Raw genomic sequence first — 21,424 nt, 5'->3', positions numbered from 1 at the left:
CTATCTTTGTTTAAAAAAATGAATGAATAAAAATAAAATAAAATTTTTAAAAATATTTTCTCTTCACATAGAGTTGTAAGAACATACGGGTGGATGAGGAAGTACTACGAAAAGTTGGAAGTACTATCTTTTTTTCTTTAACTGAAACAGTTGACAATTTTATTTTCACATTCCACAATACAAATGAAAATTGCCTTTTTTTTTTTTTTTTTTTTGTCCCACTACTCCACTGAAAAAACTATTCTCTCTTTGATAGGAAGTGGAAGCAGGTCTTCCTTGTCATGCTGTTAGAAAACACCCAGAGTCACAGCACCATGATCTCCTGGTGAAGTAGAACAAGTAATATAAAATGAATACAAAGAGGTTCCTGTCCCTCCTCATCTGTCTGGTCAAGTCATTCCTGGCCGAGTGGGCACCATCACGGGATGGGTAGGAGGTCTCACCATTGGGGGCCCAAGCATCATTGGCATGTGGCCTCCCACAGGTGGCCTCATTCCAGGAGCAGGTCCCACTGGCATCATCCCAGGAGGAGGAGGGTGCATCACTGGCATCATGGAAGGGCCCCACATATGGGGGACTAGCATCATACCAGGGTGAGGAGGACCCGGGATACTGGGGGGAGGTGGGATCATTGCCCCTGCAAAGGAGTATGGAGTATGAGGAGTATGAGGTATCTTTCCTTGTTGAAATGAAGTGGTTGTTTTGTCGATCAGGCTCTGAGCCTGCTCTTCCATCCATTTCTGATAGTAGTCTTTCACATTCTCTCTGTGTTTCCGACCACTGCAGTGTGTCTGTCTCACAGATGGAGAGTCATGGGTGAGGTATGTGTCGCAGTAGTCACAATAAAACTTAGGCATGTTGCTCTGCAGGCCATTGGCCACTCCATCCCGCCTGGAAGTACTATCTAAATATAATGTGTGATTTTATTGTCACATATGCCTTGGTTTGATACTGGAAAATTTAAAAGCTTACTACCCTGCTTAACACAACTCATCAATCAATCAATCAATCAATCAATAGAAGAATCAAAACAGATTCAAAACTGAAGATTTCAGAGCTACTTTCTCTCAATCCATAAATGGGGAAACTGAGACTCAGAGAAATTAAATGATGGCAAGAACTGGAACATTCCTGACTTCCATACAAAGGCTTTAACTTCTTTGTGCTTTCTAAAAACTGTATGCATTCATTTAGCCACATGAAAGAAACATGTCACATTTACTTGGTGACATTGGAGTTCAAAGAATAGAATTTCAGTGTTCTTACCACATTTATTCTCCCTTAGCTCCATCTGCCATTTCTGAACCAGTGACCAACGGTATTTCTCCCCAATGAAAGAGTCTTGTGCTTAGCACCCTGGCTGGGGTGCAGGAGGCAAATGTTAGGACTATTTCGATTTTTTTGTAATTTATAAAAAGGACAGGAATCAAGCTTTATAAATATCGAAGGTGTGCATTTACACAGGTGGCCCATGCATCAGATATGTCACTCATGGCCAGCAAGTATTTAAGAAAAGAGTTGGAGCTGCATAACACAGAGGGGTTGACAGTAGCCCCCTTACTTGCTGACTTGCTTTCACTGAATTGCAGTTCATATATGCCTTGTTAAGTGGATTTACGGATTATATAATCTAGTTTTAACTGAACTAATCCTCACAAAATGGACAATTGGCTTTAAAAGATCCCAGTAAAGAAACTGTGGATTGAAGATAATGCTAATTGAACAAGCACAAGTGAGCAGAATGATAAACAAGAATATGCAGAGCTCCACGTCAGCTACATTCTGATTTATGAACCAATGACAGTAGAATCAGATTTAGCAAGAATGCAGCCAAAACAACCCCAAATTATAAGGAGTAATATTTGCAATAGAAATTTACATCTACTTTAACAATAAACTTACAAGTGTGTGCTGTGCTTTCAAGCATTAGCTAATGATACTATGAAGCCACCGTGATTAGCAAGACATTTAAAAACAAAGCCTTTGGAACAGGAAGACAAGCCTCTACAAAATTTCTTGGGTGTCGAGGGGGGGGGGGCGGGATTTTAAAAAACATATTTTACATATTTTTGACCAAAGTTAACAATAAAATTATGAAGCTTTTTGAGATTTCGTAATATATTTTACATTGGTAAAACTTGTGTGATTCCCTATTCACTGACTCGAAGGTCAGTGGTAAATGATTTAATATGTACACGGTGGTGCATGAAAACTCTTTGGATAAAAAAAAAAAAAAGAAAACTCTTTGGAAACTCTGCCCACTGTATAAGCAACACTGCATTGAGTATAAACTGTCGCAAGAAATCTTCAGAAAAAAGGAATAGCAACCCATGAAAGAAAATAGATTGAAATCTTAATATATTTGGCTTGGGTTGATTTTATGAAAAACCAAGATGAGAATCAATGACACATTCCATTCTCTCCTTAAATATTGTCGATCTCCCTAATGAAATATTTCACTCAATCCTTAGTAAGAAAAATGGTGAAATATAATGATTTCATGAAAAAACTCTCTTCAGTTTAGAATTTTCTGACTAGCTGTCTTCGTGCTTTCAAATTCCTAATGCAGGAGGATTGTTTCCATTCTATGCAGGAAGTAAGAGTCATTGGAGAATTGGTATCACAAATAAGAAATGTTGCAAATCAGGACTGCAGAGTGTTCAATGCAATGATCTTCAACCTTCAGAGAACATTAATTTGGTTACTATCCAAAGTCAAAGGTTGTTTTCCCCATTTGCCAAACTACATGTACACATCCCACATTCTCTTTCCAGCGGCATTACACACAGAGTCGCAGATTTATTTTTATGGTTGTAGAATTTGGAAGCATTTGTTCTTTATCCAGAACTTGCCCATTTGGAATAAGTTTTTCTAATCAAACATCACTAACAAAAATTTTGTTGAAATAGAGCTCTCCAGCGACGCTTACATCTGTAGCACTTTGTTGTCATGGGCAGAACCAATGCCTCAGCCCTCATAACAAGACAACAAATAAAGTCGGTAGCAATTCACCAACCTAAAATATATGTACCCCAAATCAATGCCACTTTAAAGATAAACAAGCATTTTGCACACTAATAAATAATGTTATAAATCTTGCTATATTGGATTGCAAATAACTCCAACTGAATAAAATTGCTTGACACAGGATTTACTCATTCTGCACGTTCATAAAAACAACTTGTTCTCTGACAGCACTCATTCTTGGCAATTTACCGCAGCTGTCAGCAGCCAATTTGTTCAGATTACTGCTCTGCATAAAAGTGTAACAATCATGAGGATTTATTAGCTGATTATCGTAAAGGTGGCAGTCCGTCTTGCCTGCCAAAATGCAGGTGATCAGAAAGTTAAATAATTACATGCAGATTAACATTATTTCACCTTCACTTGATAGTTTATAGTTCAGCGACAGGTAAAATTTGTTGCTCAAACTTGCACTATTGTGTGTACCACCTAAGTCGGTTTACTGATTCTTTGGCATTTTATTGGGCACTTAATGGCTTCAGAGCATTTTGAATACAAGACCAAAGTAAAAGGCATGTGGACTTTAGAGTCTGGAGTTCTGGATTTGAATCTCACTCAATCACCCTCAGATTCATTCTAGCTGAGCAACCTCTAAATCTCCTTCCTCCTCACTTTTGCATCTGCAAAGCTGACATAATATGACCCACTCTTGTTATCCCCTCATATTGAGCTAATATAATAGTGCCTTATTCATCGTAGGACATTGATATTATTGCGGGTTTTTTTCCTTTTTTTTTTTTTACTTATTCATGAGAGACAGAGGCAGATACATAGGCAGAGGGAGTAGCAGGCTCCCTACTGGGAGCCTGATGTGGGACTTGATCCCAGGACCCCAGGGTCATAACTGAAAGGCAGACACTCAACCACTGAGCCACTCAGGTATCCCCATATCATTATTTCTTTCTACTCATGGGAAAATTATTTTTGTGTAAAATTTACCAGAGGGCATTAACTCCATGGCTATTATAATGGTGAAGTTATAAGTATCTTGGTAAATGTATAGGCTTTTTAAAGAAAATGCAATAATTGAGTATTTTTTAAAGTATTACTCAGATACTTTCACACTCTAACTCATTAATTCTCCCTTTATGAGTTATATAGAAATACACTGACATTTTGTACCTGCCACTAAGTCGTGTTGTTCTAATTGCCTTTGCATTAACACCTATTGTCAAATTATATATTTACAGTGCACCCTTGAACAATATAGAGGGGGGAACCAACCCTCTGCACAAATGAACTTCTGTGTATAGTTTTTGACTCCCCCCAAATTTAACTACTGTTAGCCTACTGTTGACCAGAAGCCATACTGATCACATGAATAGATGATTAACACATATTTTGTATGTAATATATATATTACATTCTTACAGTAAAGAAGGCTAGAGAAAGGAAAATGTCATTAAGGAAATCATAAGAGAAAATACATTTCCAGTACTGTATTTACTGAAAAAAACCTGTGTATAAAGGATGTGTGCAGTTCAAGCTCACATCAATCAAGGGTCAACTAAGAGAAGGAAGAGCCACAATTTCCAGGATTAAATCAAACTTCAGGTCTTTAAGTTAAAATCTGGCAAATATTTACTAAACACCTCTCATATGCCATATAGTTTTCTAAGCATTGGGGTGGGACAGTGAACAAAAACAAAACACTCAAAAATCTCTGCCCTCATGAAGATTACATTCCAGTGGTGGGAAACAAATGATAAAATAAGTAAGTGAAATGCATACATGTCAAATGGTGATTACTTCTATGGAGAAAAGCAGAGCAGGATAGGGGAAAGGGAATGTCAAAGAAAGGGGATTTGGATTTAAAATAGGGTCTGTATGGATGCTCCCCACCCTGATGTGACATTTGAACACAGACCTAAAGAAAGTAAAGAAGCAGGCCAGGTGGATACCTAAGAGAGAGCGTTACAGATGGAGGGGAAGGTCATGAGGTAGGGGGGTGTCTGGTGTGCCTGAGGAAGAGCAAAGAGGCTGGAACAGAGGCAGAGGGAGGGAGGGACAGAGCAGCAGAAGGTCAAGGCAGAGTGCTAACAGGGATAGATCACATGAGGCACTATAGGCCACTCTAAGGATTTACCCAGGTTTTGCCCAGAGTAAGATGGGAAAAAACTGAAGGGTTTTGAGCAGAGGAGTTAAATTATTTTGTGTTATGTACAAAGAAGAACAGGAGGCTATGGCTATTGTCCACATGAGAGCTGATGCTGGCTTCAATCGGAATTATAAAGATCAAGATACTGACTGGAGTGGATTCTGAGTATATTTTGAAGGAAAAATTGGTAGGTTGCTAATGGATTTGATAAGAGTCTGAGAAAGAAAGGAAGCAAATGGGACTCCATGGTTTTTTGGCATTATCAACAAATAAGGGAGAATTTGAAAGGAAGAGCAGATTTGGGGATATAGAGGGTCAGAAATTTGGCTTTGGACCTGCTAAACTGGAGAAGTCTATCGACATTCTAGTGGAGATATCTAGCAGGCAGATGGCCCGGAATCTGGAGCTCAGAGAAGGGTTAGGAAGTGGAGCTGTTTGTCATTATCAATCTCAGACAGTATGGAAAGTAGAAAAGTAGATGGAGACAGTACAGGAGCAGGTGTAGATGGAGAAGATGCCCAAGGAGTGGGCCCTGAGGCTCTCCAGAGCTAAAACAGGAGGGAGATGAGGAAAAGTCTGTGAATGAGACCATGAAGAAAGAGGTGATGAGGTAAAAGAAAAACAAAGATCTGGTGTTCTTGAAGCCAAGTGACAAACGTGTTTTAAGGTAAGGAAGCAATCAGCCAAGCCCAGTACTGCTGCTGAGTCAGGTAAGATGAAGATTGAAAATTGGCTGTTGTATTTAACAACTTGGTGGTCACAGGTGACCTTGACAAGAACAGTTCTGGTGGATTGCTGGGGGCATAAGCCTGACTGCGTGGGTTCAAATGAGAATGGCAGCGGGTAGTGTTCAGTATTAAATATTTTTCACTTGATATCAACACTCCAAATTTGCAAGTGGCCTTTTCCTTCACAGCCTTGTCTTTTTTTTTAGCCTTGTCTTTATAATGAAAAAAAAAAAAACCCTGTTATTGAGCATATTTTTACAAAATACATTTTCAAAAATCATTATATGGAGCCCAAACTGGAAAATAAAGTGGGACAATAACAAAACTCTAACACAACAGGCTAGTCTATGTAGATAATCCAATCCATACAAGCATTCTCATATTTAGGATTGAATTTAGATAGTATCCTTAAAAAAAGTAATTAGCTATTGAAGGGACAGTATTATCCTTCATGGCCAACTTTAAATTTACTCACCAACCACTGGCCAACTCCCAGAATAGTTTCTAATTTTTAAATTAATAAAGACAGATCTTAATTATTCTCATCACAAAAAAGAATTATGGGATGTGATAGAGGTGCTTACTAGAGCTTCAATGACAATCATATCAGCATATATAAATGTATCGAATCAACTGCTGTACACCTTAAATTTACATTAGTTACATGTAACAAATATCTCTAAACAAATAATAAAAAGTTAATAGGACATGCAATGGTGCAATGATAGCTTGCAAAACAAGGCAGAGGACCACAATGAGCTTACTCTTGCTACTTTACTTCTAGAACTCTCACTTAATGGAATTGAAGTCAATTCCCATCTACGCTGCTCTAGGAACCAAGGAATTCTATTACAATCTACATTATTTCCACCATTACCACCCAATCTTCACAGAAACACTTTACTCTGCCTACCACTTAGATGCAATAATACCTTGCTTTTCAGTGGTAGGATGTGTTTAAAGTACAATTTAATAGGCACAAAGTTAGGAATCTAGCATTGCTAGTGATATCTGGACACTGAATAGATTTGAAATTATTTACCATAGTCATTTCCTTGTTCTGCAACAGACATCTTGGTTAAATTAGCAGTTAGTGTACAAAAAGGTTTTACTGAACATTTGTTATTACTTCAAAATTTTATAGTAACTCCCTTTATTATATAAAGGGGCTTTAACTGATAGTCCAAAGCTGTCCTAGGAGTCATCTTATCTACACCTGTACTCTTGTGTATCTTAAGGTTTTTTTGGCTCAAATTGCTTTTATAAGCCATTATGTTTGGGCATATGACCAAAAAAGGATTTTTCAAAAAGTGAGGCTGATGCCAGGTAAGTTTTTATTATATTTAGAGAAAAATGTAACTTGAAATAAAAGTCAGTCATTCAAAATAAAGGAGTTTAAAAAACCCCTATTAACTCTTTAGTGGTAGCATTTGAACTCATCACTCAAGTCAGTTTTAATACAACCAAGATACTGGAAAGCAGAGCATAAAGTTGTACCCATCAGGATAACACAGGTGATAGGGCCCAGGGCTCCTTGATTCTGCTTGCTGGGTTCTCCTGTGTAATAACCATGAATATAAACAACTTGTCTAACAATCCAGGCAAAGCCCAGAAACTATACGTAGGCAGTAACACCTCCAACATCTAGAAAAAATAAAAAGGGAGAATACACATCCAACCACATTACTAGTTTATTATAAAGGGAGATAATTCGGGAACAGCCAGATGGAAGAGATACCCAGGCAAGGTATGGGGAAAGGGCACAAAGCTTCCATTCCCACTCAGGCACGCCACTTGCCTAGCACCTCCACATGCTCACCAACTACAAAGTTCCAAAAATGGTTTTCTTCTCTCTCAAATTTTGTAGACTTCCTTAGCTCCCTCAGTTGTCTAGAACAACCCCTATTTTCTTCAGATCAGCCAGCTGTTACTGCTCTCTCAAAACTTGCTGAACTATGGATAAACCCAGAGAAATAAGGTGAGATGGGATAAACAGGTCCACCTCTCTGTCAACCATTTCCATAATATAATTAGCCATGCCCTTGAAAAATTCATAATATTATCAGGTGAAGAAAAGGGAAAGATCAGTACCAGATGGTCAGAGAAACTGTCATAATTTCCAAATTCGGAAATTATTTTCAAAGAAAAAATACATAAAAGGACATCTGTTATTATGGGAAAACAATAGGAAAAGGGAGAAGATGTACTTCATGTGATATGGACCCAGAAGTACAGGAAGGCAGCACATTGTAGCAATTATTTCCTTATCTTACTAATATAAGAAAGAATGAATGTAAAGTAAGGAGACCGAGGTAGCAAGTTACACCTGACAGTCCTTCTGATTCTCTTATGGTTACCAAATATGGCTAATGTTGCTATAAATTATGAAAACGAATTAATTATTCAAGGAACATCTCGACAGCACCTACTTGAATGAGCTCATAGCATGTTGAGGGAGACAGAAACATAGACATACAATCATAATGAAATGTATTTAGTGTATTAACAGATGTATACTTAAGCTACTTAAACTGATGATGTATCCCCAGGAGAACAAGATGGAACTTGAAGGAAACTCTGAAAATAGTGTTTTTCTAGAGGGAAAAAATATGTAAAGAAGGCCTGTCCTTTTAAACGGGCTGAAATATAACACAGTTTTAGGTTACAATAGTTTTTTTTTTTCCATTTTGTCTTATAAGTAAAAAACATCATGGGTTAAAAGAAGCTAATCTTTAACCGCTCCCTTCATGATCCTATAAAGAAAACTATTGTTTAAAATATATGTATATCAGAATAACAACAACAACAAAAACAAGGAGATAAACATGTTGGGATGGATTCCTGTTCTTGCTTTTCTAGCATGAAATCCCCTTGATTATTATTAGTATGTATGCATTTCTTCAGGTTGGTTGTTTAGGGAACTGGAATTCATGTGAACTACAGTGAAGTTAAGACTATTCTAAACTAACAAATTATTCTGTACACCATGCTTTAATTTGGTATTGGAGGGGTTCATTGTGTTTTATTACAAAGGCACATACATATCAAAACATAGAAATAGATTTCAAAGCAAGAAAATAATTCATATAATTCAAGCAGCCACTCAAAATAACCTTGTCTTTGTGGAGAGATGTCATTAGGCCTCAAAATACTCCTTTCTTCCCTGTATTCTTAGACTGACATGGATCTGCCTCACTTACATGTTTCCATCACTAAAACTTGAGAACTCTACAGATTTATGAACTCCTAAGAGATTATAAAGATTCTCTACCTTGTAGGGAGTTATAGGAAACAATGCATTTTATGGTCTCACAATATACTTCGTGAAAAGTAATACTATCTCAGCTCCCTTTACAGACAAGGTCTATGCCCTTTGTTTACTTGTTTAAGTATCTTGCATCAAATGAGATTCCTCTTTCTCAATTCCCATAACTTGCACATACAATGTTCTGACATCTGGAGAGAAAATTTTGAGATATCAAATCATATAGCCTGTCCATCAACTGGTCAAAACTGCCACCTACTGGTCAGTCTTCAAATCTTTTTCACTTTACCCAAGCGTTGCTTTACCATGGTCAGATCCCTTCCTTCAAAAGGGTAAAGATCAATGACAATAACCAGATCCCTTTAACAACATTCACCCTCTCTAGAGTGAACCAAAAATACCAGATCATACAAACCTGCCGATAAAATCATCCCTTTTCCCAGCGTCTTTGTCCCAAGCAGTGATATCAATGATTCCGCCTCTTTCTTCATAGAGATGAAAATCAAATTGTTCCCTCCACTGAGGATTCAAAGTTTTTGGCATAATCTGGAAAACCAAAAAGTAATTATTGTCTCATTAATATCAGCTATTTAAAAATTTTTAAATTGGGGCCTTAAATAAAAAGTAAGGTACTACCTAGAAAAGCATGTGTGAGATTTGAACAAAAGCTTCCAGAAATGATGGAAATGAGTCATTAAATCTCTAGCATCTTTAATGCCTATCATCTGAAGGAACCCTCAAGGATATGTCCTGAAAACCAAAGGGCACCCCTTCATCATCTTGAATAAGAGATGAGACATATGAATTATACAGAAAAGGCAAATAGTCTATAAGTGAAATAGCTCACTTTGATACTAGCATTTATTTTACATAACCAGTTAATGCACAAAGACATAACTTGCAGTCTGTCATTTCATAATAATGGAAGATGTGGATTTCCAGGGTTTTTTCCCCCTTTATTCCCCACACACATGAGAATTCTGAGCCGAATACATGAATAAAAACTACACAATAAAGATCTATGGGAGTAGGAGGAAAGAGCAAGTAACTTTGGGTTGGTCAGGCAAACATTTATATTAGAATTATAGCATTGATGTTTCATCCCCATTTTATATCTGGAGAAAATGAGACCTAGAATTTATGTCACTGATGTTACAGTATCTAGACTGTGACTCAGGTCTTTGATTAGAGTTTCGGGTCTCTTTCCCCAAAACAATATGTCAAAAATGTTTGTGAATTAATACGAATGTGTGTGTATAATCTCTACATTGCAAATACAAGATAGATATCAGAAGTACAATTTTGTAACCGCACATAATCCAGATAAGATATCAATGAATAAAGTGACTCATACTGATGTGCTTTGAAATTTCGTTCACCAGTGGGTTAAACAACATTCATATTTGTTTCCCTAGTCTTTCTTTTTAGCAAGAGGTCAGACAGTGGCCTTTTCTCTTCTGAATGTATAAGAGACCGAGATCTTCAGATGTAAAGACTTTGAAAGCAATGAAGTATGTTATGTGCAAAGGTAATACAAATGAATCACAATTTTTAAAGTTCATAATCTGAAATTAATCAGCAATATATCATGGAAACAAAGAGCAAAGAGAGACACGTGTCCATAGCTGGGTTTCATATTTCACACCTAAAGAGCAGAACTATAAAAATAAGTAATGTTTTAAGCCTACCAGAACAGGGAAATGATGTTAATTGATAAAGGACAAGATAGAAGTGGTCATAGGTACCTATTTTTGGAATCAGTAGTTTCTTTAAAATATGTTATTAAGTGCATAGAAGAAAAAAAGATGGCACTAGATGGATCCTATGATAATTCAAATCTCTCATTATTGGGCTCAGATACACTTCTATGGTATTTTGGGAGAATGGTCTGTCTTACTTATTTGGCCATTAAGAGTCTAATTTTTCAGTTTCCTTTTTTAGGATTATCTTCCCTACATGATTTCCTTCAGGTCAGAAGTGATGCCTTCCCTCTCCATGTGGGCACTCAATAAGGTAGCCAATCAGCCTGCAAGCAGTTCTCACTGCCTACTAACGAATCAGCTCTGTGATGTTTCTAACTACCTGGTTACTGATGAAAACTTCCAGTGCAAGAAGGAACACAGGTAGGCAATTTATCAAAAGTTCTTGAAAATGATAATGTCAAAGTGAGATATCCCCATCAAAGTAGAATGTGATTTTTAATACAAGACAGATGTGATGACTTGTTCCAAGTGATGACTACCATACAGCAAAGCTGGCCATTAAAGAGGTTGTACTTGTTTTTTTTTTTTTTTAAGTTTTTATTTATTTATTTAAGTAACCTCTACACCCAGTGTGGGGCTCAAACTCACCACCTCAAGATTGAGAGCTGTGTGCTCTTCTGACTGAGCCAGACACGTGCCCCATAAAGGTTATATTTCGATAACCCAATATATTGTACCCCCAATATAGCTATGACCACTATGACCTTTACTATCATTACTTCTATCAATAATTATACTAATAGGATTATTTAATATATTATTATTTCTAATATAATTGTTATTACACAATATACTTATTATTACTGCTGCCACTCTTTCAGCTACTACCATTTATTGAGTATTTATTATGGACAAGGCAGTGCAAAACAAGCCCTCGATGTGGATGACATGTATTTATTCAATCTTCTCAATAACTTTATTATTTTCAGTAGTTATTATTTTTTTAAATTTATTTATTTTTATTTATTTATGATAGACAGAGAGAGAGAGAGAGGCAGAGACACAGGCAGAGGAGAGGGAGAAGCAGGCTCCATGCCGGAGCCCGACGCAGGACCCGATCTTGGGACTCCAGGATCGCGCCCTGGGCCAAAGGCAGGTGCGAAACCACTGAGCCACCCAGGGATCCCCCCAGTAGTTATTATTTTAATTCTCATATTTACAGATGGGGAAATTGGGGCATGGAGTAACCTGCCCCATGACACACTGCTAGTATGGTCAGCAGGAATTTGGCCCTTTGTTTTCTAAATAAATAAGAGAGAAAAATCTTGCAATCTGCATTGGTGCAAGTCTGTTGGAAGAAAATGTTTTAGAGTTACGTATAAAGATTTTTACGGGAGGTTAAATAATGCTATTTGCAGAACTGATACCAATACTAACTGTAATAATAATAGTAACCAACACTCTTGAGCACTTTATGTGCAGGCATCAACATAGGTTTGTTCCAGCTTTTTTTTTTTTTTAAAGAGATACTTTCAACTATTGTGTTATAGATAAAGAAATTGAGACAGGAAGTAGTTTATGCAAGGTCACAGAGCACATTAAGTAAGAAATGCAATAGTTCAGTTATTGGTCTGCTTTGCTGACATGATGTTCAAAAGAAGTTCTGTTAAGCATTTAAAAAAGCATCTAGTGTTTTCTTCTCCAAAGCATGTCTATTAACCAACCAACCACTGCCTTCCAAATACTGAGAGGAACACAAAAGAGATGTGGTTACCTTGCTCTTGTACTTCTGGTGCCCAAGCCGGAACTTCACGTAGGGGTCACTCAACCCATTTGAATCCATTGCCTTGAGGTCTCGTCCCTCAATCAATGTGATGCTGACTATTCCTCTCCAAAGCTGCGATTTTCTGCGTACGTCTGATAGACGTAAACTTTGGGTCTGAAACTTTTGGTAAAGGAAAACAGAGTTAGCCTACTGAATTTTAAACTAAATGCCTCATTTGGCATTACCCTTTCTCCTGTGAAAAAATTTTAAAAATAAAAAAGCAGGTAGTTACAATTTTAAAAAGATAAAAATAATTTACAGATTATTATTTAAATTATAAAACCATTTATAAATGTGAAATTATCATCTCATAAATTTAAGGTGTAGAAGAGGTGAAGACTCAAAGCAAAGTCTAGTTTTCCAACTCTTAAAATCATATTATGTAGATACTTCAAGAATATCAGAGAATATTTGCCTATGGTCAAATATGCCAGTGTCAAATATGTGAAAAATAAATATTATAAATACCAAAGGCATTTATATCATCTGCACTGTTATATTTAGTTTTTAATTAGTAATGGTTTTTTAAAAAATCCTTTTCATGTTATAAGTTGGTTTTACTAGTGGGTTTTAGTTGTGAGATTAGTAACGAGTTCTGTTCAGACAATTAAAAAACTTCTTTATTGCTATCTTAGGAGACAATGGAGTTTCAGCCCACTAGACAAGGTACTGTAGAACAGAAAATGAAATCAATACACCCATGTGAGGTGTCTCACTTATGCTGAAACTTGCATCACAAATTTTTAAAATTACACATGTGATTTATATTGGCAGGTATGTTTCTGAAATTACTTCTCATTCTAGTACTTGAACATTCTCCTTAATAATTTTTATTATGCTCAATTCTAAATCACAATGTTCAAGCCAGGGAATGAAGTCACAATTTTTGAAAATTAGGAAGCCTCCCAGAAATGGCTACATGATCTCTTTGAGCTAAACAGCACACACAACAAATCAAAGTAGCTAAAATGTTAATTTTTTTTCAATTTGGATTCAGAACCAAGCAGTCCTATAAAAACCGCTGTTTCTTTCGTATTGTCAAGCATGTTTTCTTCACTTACAATCATTTCATGAAGGAATTCAACATGTCTTTCCATCTCAGAGTACTCCATTTCTAAATTATAGATTAACTCCACTTTCAGCCCAATTCCTTCTACATTAGCATTATAAAGTTATAGCCTATTTTGTAGACCTCCCTTTCTCACTTTCAATTCCTGGGGTTTTTTTCATTTCACACCAATGCTATAGCCATTTTTATCTATCATTATCAAAAGTAATGCATTTCAGGTTGCTTTTATTAGAAGAATGAGAACTACATTCTTCAAAAGACAATACTTTTTATATTTGAACATTTTAATGGAAATCTTTCTAAATCACACTGCCTATTCCCTTGCCTTAATGATCAGCAAATTTAAAACAACATTGCCTGGTGGCTCTGCGTTATCAACATCAACACAGGACTGTGCCTACACACCCCTCATCTCTGTGAGCAACAAGAACAGTATTCAAGTGTGTCCTGGGTGCAATGGACTTTCACAGAGCACCTGTAACTTCCACAGGTTCCATGACCCACGTCAGCTGGAGTCCCTCTGCTCTCATCTGTTTTACACATTGAGTTTCTACATTGGATTTTATTTGAATCAAGGACTTCTCAGATTAAAAAAGTTTATTGCACCAAGTGACCTTGAAGGGGTTCTAAGATTTCAAGCTACTTATTAATATACAACGCAATAGATAACTGTATTTTTTATCTATCTATCTATCTATCTATCTATCTATCATCTATCTATCTATCATCTATCTATCTATCTATATCTATCTCTCTATCTCTTACTCTATCTATTTCTCTATCTATCTATCTTTCTATCTGACCACTTCTGCTGCTCTGGAGATTGCCTCCAACTACAGGCTCTAGAGAAACAGATTCTAAACTTCGGGTCTGAAGGTTTTGTTAAGGAATATGAGTGGCAAAGGAGGAAAGAAAAAAGTGAATTTTTGGTAAGTAAGAAGAAATAATTATCTTAGCAAAGGCCAAGGACTTAATAACAACCCATTTACATGGAGCTGTAGAATTCAAAGTGTGTATGTGTGCATTATATCACTTGATTTCCACTAAAACTCTCTGAAGTAGGAAGACAAGGCCTGCTATTTCCATTTTAATGATGAGAAATTTGAGACTCAGTGTGGTTGGGGCTAATAGGTGTTGGATTTGTGCCTAGAACCCTGTATTTCTGACCTTTATCCTTGAACTTCTCCCAATATTGCTCTTTGGGGTAGAGACTCTCTCCTAGGTTTAAAAGTAATCATGATTTAAGTATAATGTTCCTAAGGTTCCTATAATATTCCAGGTAAGTGAGTTGTTATATTTGAAACTAGTTTAGATTTTCCTGCATGGTTAATACACGAAATCACCTTCTACTTTTCTATTATACAAGCACATGTATTCATACTTACAATATTTCAGCTTGCTGCTGGATAGACTTAATAACATTTTCTAGGTACTCTAGACATAGAAGTCATACCTGGTGCACTCAATCAAATTAGATGTGGGTACAATCTAGGCTATGGGGCACTTCCAAGTAGCAATGCTAAGTTAACTTCTTGGATGGTACCATGCCCCCTCCTTACATTTCTCACATGAGGACAAGAACTTTACTTACAGGGTGGGAAGGAGAAAGGATGCTTTCCATGGGATCCTCCATGCTTCCACAGAAATAAAATGAACTTAATGGAGGCTTTACTTACTGCCATTAGTCACAAAATGCTTTCCTATAGCCTAAAAGAACATTCCTAAAATGAGTTGGAAAGCCAAGGGAGAGGGCGAGAGAGAATATTTCTGTACACATATGGGGTCAATGAATGTGGGAATTAAGGTAATCTGCATAAAAGGTTAAAAGGAAAAGGGGGTTCTCAAAGGAATACTAACCAAGTATCATTTTAAAAGGAATTTTTCTGTCTTCAATATTTTTTTTTTTGGTAAAAATGATACTTCTTTAAAAAGAAGTGCTCCTTCACTCATTTGAGACTTGATTAACTGCATAGTCATGAAATAAATATTTAGTCTAAGTGTGAAGAGTAGGAATTTGAAATAAAATTATAAGGTATAGAGGAGGAAGATATAATCTGACACTACCAGCACTAGGAGAGACAGTGACTTAACATAAGGACCCATTTGCATCTTTCTAGCAATTGCTATGTGACTTAGGCATGTTGCTCCCTCTCTGGGCCTCATTTCTTACCTATCGTTCCCCAGACTGTGCTCCAGAGCTCCAAATGTAGTAAGAGCACTGTTAAGAGTAGTAAGAGTGTGTGTGGAGGGGCGGGAAGTTAAGGAGGGACCGGGGGTGTCTATGTTCGGGGGGCCTAAATAGAAAACAGTATATTTCATAAACAAAAAGAGATTTAACCTTCTTAAGATAGCCCTTTAGCACGTTTATTAATTTTTTAAATCAAAGTTTCAGGGAGCTCATTGAAGGGATGCTGACAAATGAACTTCCACAACTAAAAAAAAAAAAAGAAAGAAAGAAAAAAGAAACTTTGAAACCCACTAGCGTTAATGCTCTTCAAGGCACTTGCTGAGTCACTTGCTGCTCTGTTTTCAGTTTCCTTCCTCTGTATAGCAGAGTTCTCATGGCGTGGGCCACAGACCATTGGCATCAGTGTCCATCACTCATGAACTGGCTAGAAATTCAAATTCCTCAGTCCCACCCCCAACCAACAGAATCAGAAGCTCTGGTTTACTCAGCCCTCACTCAGAGTCATTCTGATGCATGCTCAAGTGTGGGAAGCCCTGCTTTAAAAGTTCTAAGGGTCATGGGCACTGACCTATGTTCTCAAGATTTTATTTATTTGAGAGAGAGAACACAGGGGCAGGGGAGAGAGGAGAGGGAAAAGGAGAGGGAGAAGCAGATGCCCTGCTGGGCAGGGAGCCCCACTCGGGGCCTGATCCCAGGATCCCGGCATCTGATCCTAGGACCCTGGGATCATGACCTGAGCTGAAGACAGACGCTTAACCGACTGAGCCACCCAAGGCTCTCCTATGTTCTAATTACTGTTATTAGTTACTATAAATGTGAACATTATCCACCCTCTTGCATGGATATTATATATGCTAATTAGAGCCTTCTAGTCCTGTTTCTAAATGTACTGATTAGGAAAGCAGGTTGGCCTGGATATTGGAGAATTTAAAGAGATAAGCAGGAGCCTACTGCACAATTACGTGAAGTTTGTTTATTATTTTCTTCCTTTAATGGTTTTTTTTCCACATAAGATATACTTCAATAATATATATCAATTGAAGTATTGATAATTAGTCAATCAAAAATTACTTATTGAGCACCTAAATGGCAAGGAGTATTAAATCCAAGATATCCCTCAATAAGATTAACATATCAGAAGTGGATTTAGTTATTTGAGGTAACTAAAGGTATTTGAGTTATTTGAGGTAACATAATTGTTTTCATTTATGCCCTTGTTGAAACAATTCTGTTTGAGGAGGGAAAGAAAGAAAGAAGGAAGAAGTAAAAGGAAAAACAGCCTAGCTTCAAAGCAAAGACCCAATACTGCAAAAGGAAGAAATAACCTTTGAACTTTTAAAGGAGGAATTCCCAAATTTTAGCAGCAATTTGTTGAAATCAGTGGGCCTGACCTCCTGGATGTGATTCAGTTCTTGTGGAGCAGAGCTACTCCCATATATATCTCCAACACGTGTCCCACATGATTCTCACATGAGCTGAAGTTTGAGATCATTCTCATAAGGAATATTCATCTAAGTTCAGACTTAATAAAGAATATCAAGATATTAGGTATCAATACCAACTTCAAATTCTGAGGCAATTAGTTAATGACATATATCCTTAGTAAGATTTTAGAATGCGTGAGTTGGCATTTTAAAGAAAGTATTAGTTTATGTATATTATTCCTTGAAAAGGAATTCAAGATTCAATTCCTCTTCATGTGTATAATGCATTTAGGATAAAGAATGGGTTTTCAGGACAGTAAATCAGCCATGAGAGTTCACAGCTCATGCAAGCTCAGAAGGAATAAACAAACCGAATGATCAAACTTACTTGTGCATTTTGGTAACAAGTACTCTGAAACTCTGCTTTGCAGAAACCCAGGACAGGAAGAGCAGGCCTGCTGCACGTCTGGATGGAGATGAATGATCAAAGCTGTACAGGAAAGCTTTGTGCCACTAGCAACACCTCATTTCAATCAGCGTTTAGCATTACTTTTCAAAAACACATTATTTGAAACACACACACATACACAAACACACACACACACACACACACACAGGTATTGGCTCCCTAAGTCACCATCAGAAAATGTCTTCTAGCACAATGAAGATAAATGCCAATGCAATAATATAATTTCCAGCCACCATTTTCTTTAGTGGCATATTGCTAAGTGGTCAAAAAAATAAAGGACAGAGATTGAATGATGATGGACTCTGCCAGAGTGGTTTCAGATTTTTGTTAATGAGTGTGGCAGAGAGAAGAAACAGAGCAAGAGAAATCATGGAAAGAATTATTTCCCCAACACTGCTGCTTCAGGATATTTTGGAGACTGTTTCCAATGTCAAAGAAGTGATAAGGCCCCAGAAGAATACGTGTTCCATGGATAGGCAACAAGTATGATCATGTTAACTGCATCCCATGGGCTAATCTTTTGTAATGTTTCAAGCGATATCTCTAAAATAACAGAAATTTTGCCCCATGAAATTTGCCCCATTTTCCCTGTTAATCTTGTGCCTAAGAAAGCAACCAAAAATGTCCCTTTGTTACTAAGACCATGAACAGCAAGAGATGGATTCAGAAAGAAATACCAGAAGGAAATTATTATGATAAGCTACAAGTTTGTATTAAATGACTAGAGCATCTAGACAGTTTCCATACAATGTAGTATTATCATGAGATGAGAACACCAATGGGGAGGGTGAGATGCAGCCAATCTGAAAGATAGTTTAGACAATACACTAAGAAATAAGCATGTATTGAGCAACTACTAGGTGCTAGAGTTTTCATACTCCAGTGGTTTTCATAATAGGCATTTTTAAGGTAAGGAAACTGAGGCACAGAGATGATAAATACCCTACTCAAAGCCAAATGATTAGTGATTGGCAAGGTTGAGATTTGAATCTGTGGTTGCTGATACCTAATTGATGATTTTCCCTGGTATATCTCTTCTTAGGCTTTTGGACAAAGCCTAAAAAGTTCATAATACAAAAACAAAAAAAGGGAAATAATATACAGGATTTGTTGAAATACTTTGGCTCCTATTTAAATAAAATATGTCCATGGGTATAAATTATTGAGAAAATCTATTCAGGGACTCAGAGGAAGCAAAAGTTGGTAGGTGGTAATAACTCTAGCCTATATTGTTCAGTAAAGCATATGAGAGTTGACTGTGCTCCATAATGAATTATGGTGTAACATTAATAAGGTTGGTGAAATTGTAGAATCTCATACGTAAATTGAGAACACATCTAGATTTCAATTCTGGTTTAAAAGTTTATTATTAAAGTTTATTAATTCAGTTCCTTGAAAAACTGGATCACTAATAGAAGGCAGATCCTATTATTCCAGATCCTGGTTTAAAAAACAGAGCAAACCCCCCCCCCCCCAAAAAAAATCTATCTAGATTTAACATGTGGCTAAAAACCACTTGGTCCTATTAATCTTCTCCCTGATATGTGCAAATAATCCTTGGCTTTTGTTACCTTGGAACTTATAACCTGTATACAACCTAATCCTTCCAAATGAGACCCAGACCCTGTGCAACTGGAGTGAAAGACATCACTGTGTCTTTACAATAGCTGTGTGTGGAGTCAGCTCACCTCTATTTTCAGCACAGAGGCGCACATGCTTTTATTTAATCAAATGATCCACGAGACACTACAAAGAAGAGATAATGACAGCCTAGAAGGGCTGTTTTGTGCTGCAAAGCCTGGAGTGTGGAGCAATTATTAGCTCAATCCCAGGCACAGGCATGTTCTATCTTTTCCTTTGCCTGCTGAGTTTATTCTAGTGAATTGCACCTAGGTGATGAAGTCCAACAAGTAGATTTGTTCTACAGTCCTCTCAAAGAAGGATTGCCTTTACAGAAAACCCTCCCAGGCCTTTGTCCAGCCTAGTTTCAAGTGCCTCATGTAATAATAAAGCTTTGATCCCCTTTTTCTTAGAAAATGACTCACGGCACTATAATCCTTAGAGAAATTCTCCTGTTTTTTATCCTTAAAGTTTCTTTCTTATTTCTGTTTCTTCTTGAAACAACCTATGGTGTCAGGAAGGTATTTATGTTTACTTCAGATGCTTTAACTACCATCTCTAAACTTAACTGTCGCCAAACAAAAGTTCTTAAGCTTTTACGATGTTTGCTCAAAATATAAAATATTAGAAAATTATCATATATATTGTAATCCTATTGGTTTCTCAAGTAATATACTGGTTTCCACCAATGATGTAAAGAAAGTTTACATCCTGGGTTTGACTCATATATTTTTTTTGAGATTTTTATCTAAATGTTACAAATACATTGTTTTCTGAGGGTCTTACTTTCATACCTAAAGATATAAATAACACCTTCACTTTTCTTGGGTGTATGTCATATACGGTTGAGTTGTTCAGAATGTAATCACTTCAGCACAGGATAATATTCTTGTTTGATAGAATGAATACTTCTCCTGTGTCTGCAGGGTCTTTCTTCCTTCAACCTTCCTAAAACTCTGATTTAACCCTACCATGAGATGGTGCTCTGACATAAGTCCTAATTGTTTTGTATTCTGTGCATTCTTTTTGTCCTATTCCATATGATGATCCATTTCTCCATTTTTCTATATGAGGTATCTTGGTATAGCCTAGCCTTCTCCAATTACACAATTTTAACATTTCTCTTAAATTTACTATAGTGTTTCTAATAACAGGGTTTGTTCAGTTAACTCTGAGTCATCAAGATCTAAACGTCTGGTCAACGGAGTTAACTGAGAAAAACTTAAACGTGCCAAGAACTTGAAGCAATTCTACTAAGTTATCATCCTTTAATGGAAGTTAAAAATCTTCAATGAAATTGTGACTTAGAGCAATCCAAGTGACTTCACATAATGTTGGTTGCTTTCATGAGAAACATGGCAATTGCCATATCCAGTGCTTCATGTTTTGTGTCCTAAGATATCATGTTTTGATGAATTTTAAATGTTATGCCTTTGGAAAAATAGAATACATCTGTATTCTTCAGTCTTTCCTTTTTATTATTTTGCTCTCAAGAAAATTAAGACCTACCAAGTAGCCCTGACATTTAAGCAAGATCTCACCAGGATTCAGTTTTACTTAGTGTCTCCAAGACACATTTATTGATTCCTATAAATAAGCTGATAAAAACTCAAAAAGCACGCATATGCTCCTCATGTAAGATTTTATCTGAACCATTTAGGTTTTCTACATATCTGAAAATGTCTCCGGAAAACCTCCCTTCATCTACATCTCACCTAAAAGTTAATCACAGTATAAATATTACCTGGGGAAAAAACAATAAGGTTGGTTATTGGAGTGACCTTTGAATGTGAATATGAAAGATCATATTCATGCAAAGTAGACTGGATCACTGATTTTCTGATTCTGCAAGATGGGACCTCAAACATCACAGCCCTTAAACACATCCATCTATCAGTGGGTTAAGGAGCTGTGGGGCAGAAGGGTTACATAATGCAAGAAGAATCTGAATGGGGCTCAATGAAGATAAACTAAGGGAAGGGCTTTACTTTTATATCACATCTGTATTCAT

The 21,424-nt window shown here is 36.7% G+C and overlaps 2 protein-coding genes across 18 annotated transcripts in view; both read right to left on the bottom strand.

Moving 5' to 3' along the window:
• MCTP1 (multiple C2 and transmembrane domain containing 1) overlaps positions 1–21,424 on the bottom strand; it is a 528,482-nt gene that overhangs the window by 189,900 nt on the left and 317,158 nt on the right. For 9 of the 17 annotated variants that reach the window (XM_049108211.1, XM_049108223.1, XM_049108215.1 and 6 more), the window contains 3 exons: positions 17,713–17,790; positions 12,593–12,763; positions 9,531–9,661 (listed from right to left, as the gene is read on the bottom strand). In XM_049108211.1, the coding sequence (XP_048964168.1) occupies positions 9,531–9,661; positions 12,593–12,763; positions 17,713–17,790 (380 nt within the window). The remainder of the gene's footprint in view (positions 1–9,530; positions 9,662–12,592; positions 12,764–17,712; positions 17,791–21,424) is intronic. The other 8 variants (XM_049108213.1, XM_049108217.1, XM_049108216.1 and 5 more) reach the window with 1 other exon arrangement.
• On the bottom strand, positions 278–927 carry LOC112653306 (U1 small nuclear ribonucleoprotein C-like). Its single transcript, XM_049108228.1, has one exon. The coding sequence runs from the start codon at positions 855–857 to the stop codon at positions 390–392; it is 468 nt and encodes a 155-aa protein (XP_048964185.1). The 5' UTR covers positions 858–927; the 3' UTR covers positions 278–389.

Source organism: Canis lupus, chromosome 3 (assembly GCF_003254725.2).
Source record: "Canis lupus dingo isolate Sandy chromosome 3, ASM325472v2, whole genome shotgun sequence".
Classification (NCBI taxonomy): Eukaryota; Metazoa; Chordata; class Mammalia; order Carnivora; family Canidae; genus Canis; species Canis lupus.
Note: the sequence above shows the minus strand (reverse complement) of the source record. Positions and strands in the feature narration are given on the sequence as shown.